The sequence below is a fragment of the Cyprinodon variegatus genome, unplaced genomic scaffold, assembly GCF_000732505.1.
Source record: "Cyprinodon variegatus isolate N-32 unplaced genomic scaffold, C_variegatus-1.0 Scaffold1024, whole genome shotgun sequence".
NCBI lineage: Eukaryota > Metazoa > Chordata > Actinopteri > Cyprinodontiformes > Cyprinodontidae > Cyprinodon > Cyprinodon variegatus.
Genome location: NW_015151477.1, coordinates 233,978 through 237,010, shown reverse-complemented (window position 1 = coordinate 237,010; position 3,033 = coordinate 233,978). Strand labels below are relative to the sequence as shown.

At 36.3% G+C, this 3,033-nt stretch overlaps 1 protein-coding gene across 1 annotated transcript in view; it reads right to left on the bottom strand.

Annotated features, from left to right (window-relative positions):
* Window positions 1-1,189: 1,189 nt before the first annotated feature.
* The window catches only part of ascc1 (activating signal cointegrator 1 complex subunit 1), a 6,288-nt gene continuing 4,444 nt past the window's right edge, over window positions 1,190-3,033 (bottom strand). The window contains exon 9 of the mRNA XM_015399557.1: window positions 1,190-1,546. Within this exon, the coding sequence (XP_015255043.1) occupies window positions 1,430-1,546 (117 nt within the window). The 3' untranslated portion in view covers window positions 1,190-1,429. The remainder of the gene's footprint in view (window positions 1,547-3,033) is intronic.

Genomic DNA, 3,033 nt, shown 5'->3' with positions numbered 1-3,033 from the left:
AATTATAGCTGAGGTTTTCTATATATTGAATTAATGTTTTTTAGGTCTGTAATTTAAATACAACATCCTTTTTTTTCAGAACACGTTAAGCAAAGTTTGAGATTGTGATTCAAAGAAACATAAATTCATATCATAACATTTTCTATTGATTTAAGCACAATATGATCCGTAATACGTATTTTGTGCAGACTCCTGTTGAAGTCATTTTTAATCATGTCCGTTTTCACACACAAGAATACACAGTCCTTAAAGGTTTAATTAAATTGCAAATCACGTGCCTCGTCTCCTTCATTTTTGCTCGTGAGCTCTGTTTGTTCAGCCCCGAGTAAAATAACCCTCTGTGCACGTGTTACCTGGAAGTGGTGGCACACTAGATGTGTGCTCTTGAACCAGAAACAAGCATCTTGTCTAAAGAGCAAATGTACATAATTAGTAGTCTTTGTTCGCCTGAGTAAATGGAATTCATTCCAAGACAACACCACTGACCATGTAGGCATGGAAAGATTAGCAGCTTAGATATTTCAAATAGAAACTTCCATGATTGTAGACAGAAGAAAGGAACTGCTAAAATGGGCAGAATAGTTAACAAAGAGGAACTTCAGACTTCACTGGTGTAACTTTTGGCTGCTTGGTGGTCACACTCCTGCATGCTAAACAGAGAGAACCACCAGCTGAGGGGAAATAAAGGCATGATCAAGTAGCCCTGCTCTTTGTCTGACGTCTGTATGCAATGACACAGTCGACAGACGGCGGTGGGAGCAAAGCTGCAGTAGTTTGTGTGGGTAAGGCGACCAAAAAGAAAGATGGGGTATAAAAAGACAGACTGGTTAGTGTAATAAATCATGTCTGTGACGCATTAACAGATTCAGTGAGGTGAAAGGAAGTGTGTTACACAGGGCTACGGCATTCAAGGAGGTGAGGATCACACTGTTCTAAGCCAGACTGTTTCAATAACTAAAAACAGCTTTTGTTCTCTGGCACAAGATGTTAGACTAAGATTTGTTTAAGTATTTATTTTATTATTTATTTAAGGTTAGTCACTGTGTATGTGACACACTATTAAAAAAATAATAATAATAACTCTAAACAAGATGAGGATAAATCAGTATAAAAACCTTGATCCCTCTACTGTCAGCAACAATCCCTGATACTGCAAAAATAAATCAAGACCACAACAAAGATGTTAATGAATACAGAAGGTATATATTTTTTATTTCATGCAACCTTTACAGGTTTTCTTTTGATTTTCTTCTACATTGTAACACAATATTTTAGAATCTGTGTGTTAAACAAATCCACTGAAGGGTAAAAAAAGGCTAATATATGCTGCCACCTGGAGGACAGAGCATAAAACTGCAATTTGATGCTTCTGCAGAACAAGTTTCCTAACTTCCACACCTCAGAATATTATGCAAGGCTGGGATGAAGGTCATGAGAAGCTGATGCTTCCAGCCGATGAGTAGTATCCATTGCAGTCTGTTGAGTACCTCTGTGACAGCTGGACTGTGTTCAGCTCAAGCTCCCCGAAGCTATAATTACTAAATTTCTGGAAAAACATAAAAATAAAGAAAAGTTGTTTTCCAAATGACAAAATTATGGTTCATATTTTACAAAGTGATTCAAAAACACAAATTAAAGCAATGCATTTCTTACCATCCAAAGTGGCTAGCAAAATGACTCATCCTGTTGCAGCTGCTAACTCTCTATTTATCAGGATTTGACATCTTTATGTCAGGATATGACAGACTGACACTGGTAAAGTTGAAACTGCTAAATACTAAAATATTTCAGAAAACAACCTGATAATTGCTCTCCTTGCCAATTCTGCTTGTTTGGATGGACAGTCATGTCTAGGTAGGTTTGCAGTGTTTAGATGATGGATTGAACATGGTTCATAGCAGGGTTATGGTTTTATAACTTTACTCTCATTTAAACGTCTGCAACCCCCTCATTGACCTGTCTGCTGTGTGCCTTGGTCTTCATTAGGGCCAGCCATTTAATTGCATTTGCAATATATTCACAATTTAGCAAAATGCAATTATCAAAGGAGCTCAGTTTAAGTCACGTTACATTTAACAAGAGTAACCCTAGAATTCCATGTTCAGCCATTTAGGTGGTGGAAATACAGTTAAAGTGGGTTCACTGCCACACAGACGGGAAGAGAGAGCTCCAGCTAGCGACCAGATCCATGGAAGATATTAGTGGTAGAACATTTTTCAAGCAAAGGACCCAGTAAAGTCCTGAAACTAATGGAGTCTGGATAACTAAGCTTTCAAGGTCATGAAACAAATTGAAACCCTGAGCTGAAACATCTACATCCTTGTGCTTAGAGCAAAGAAAACTGGCAATATTTAAAATCACAATTTCGATTTTTGCTCAAATCATTCAGCCCTAGACTTATGATGGCTTTTGTTTCTTTATATTTTCTAATAAACATGGTAATACAGGATTTTATTCAGGACTATTAGTATAAAAGGAAGCTGAATACTTCTGCTAGACATTTGTTTCGTTTTCAATTTGTAAAACTGTTGAAAAAATGTTTTCTTTTTTTTCCCCTTGACTTTTTTATAAAATTCACCCCCCTCTCCCAACTAAAAAAGCTTGACATTTAAAGCTGTAAAGCGACAAATGAGGTGATTGAATTCAAGTGGTGTGAACACTTGAGCTTTTGAATGTACCAGCAGGAAATGTGTGGGCATAAATAAAGTGATCAAACAGCTTTACATATTTAATACAGTGAATAAGCTATTATTTCAGTTGTGGGCTCAAATTAACAAACATTTTGAAATACTTGATAGAAGTTAGGCAACGCAACAAGGTGTTCGGCCAAAGGAACTAAAGCAGGTTATAAAGAGCTATTAATTACCCCCCTATCATGGGACTGAATGCTGAGGAATGCCGTTGTTGTTGCTGAGGAAATGCCAACACCTGCTAAAAATCCTGTTAATGTCTTCAAACCAAATGGAATACAGTACAAAACATGTACATACATATATATATATATATATATATATATATATATATATATATATA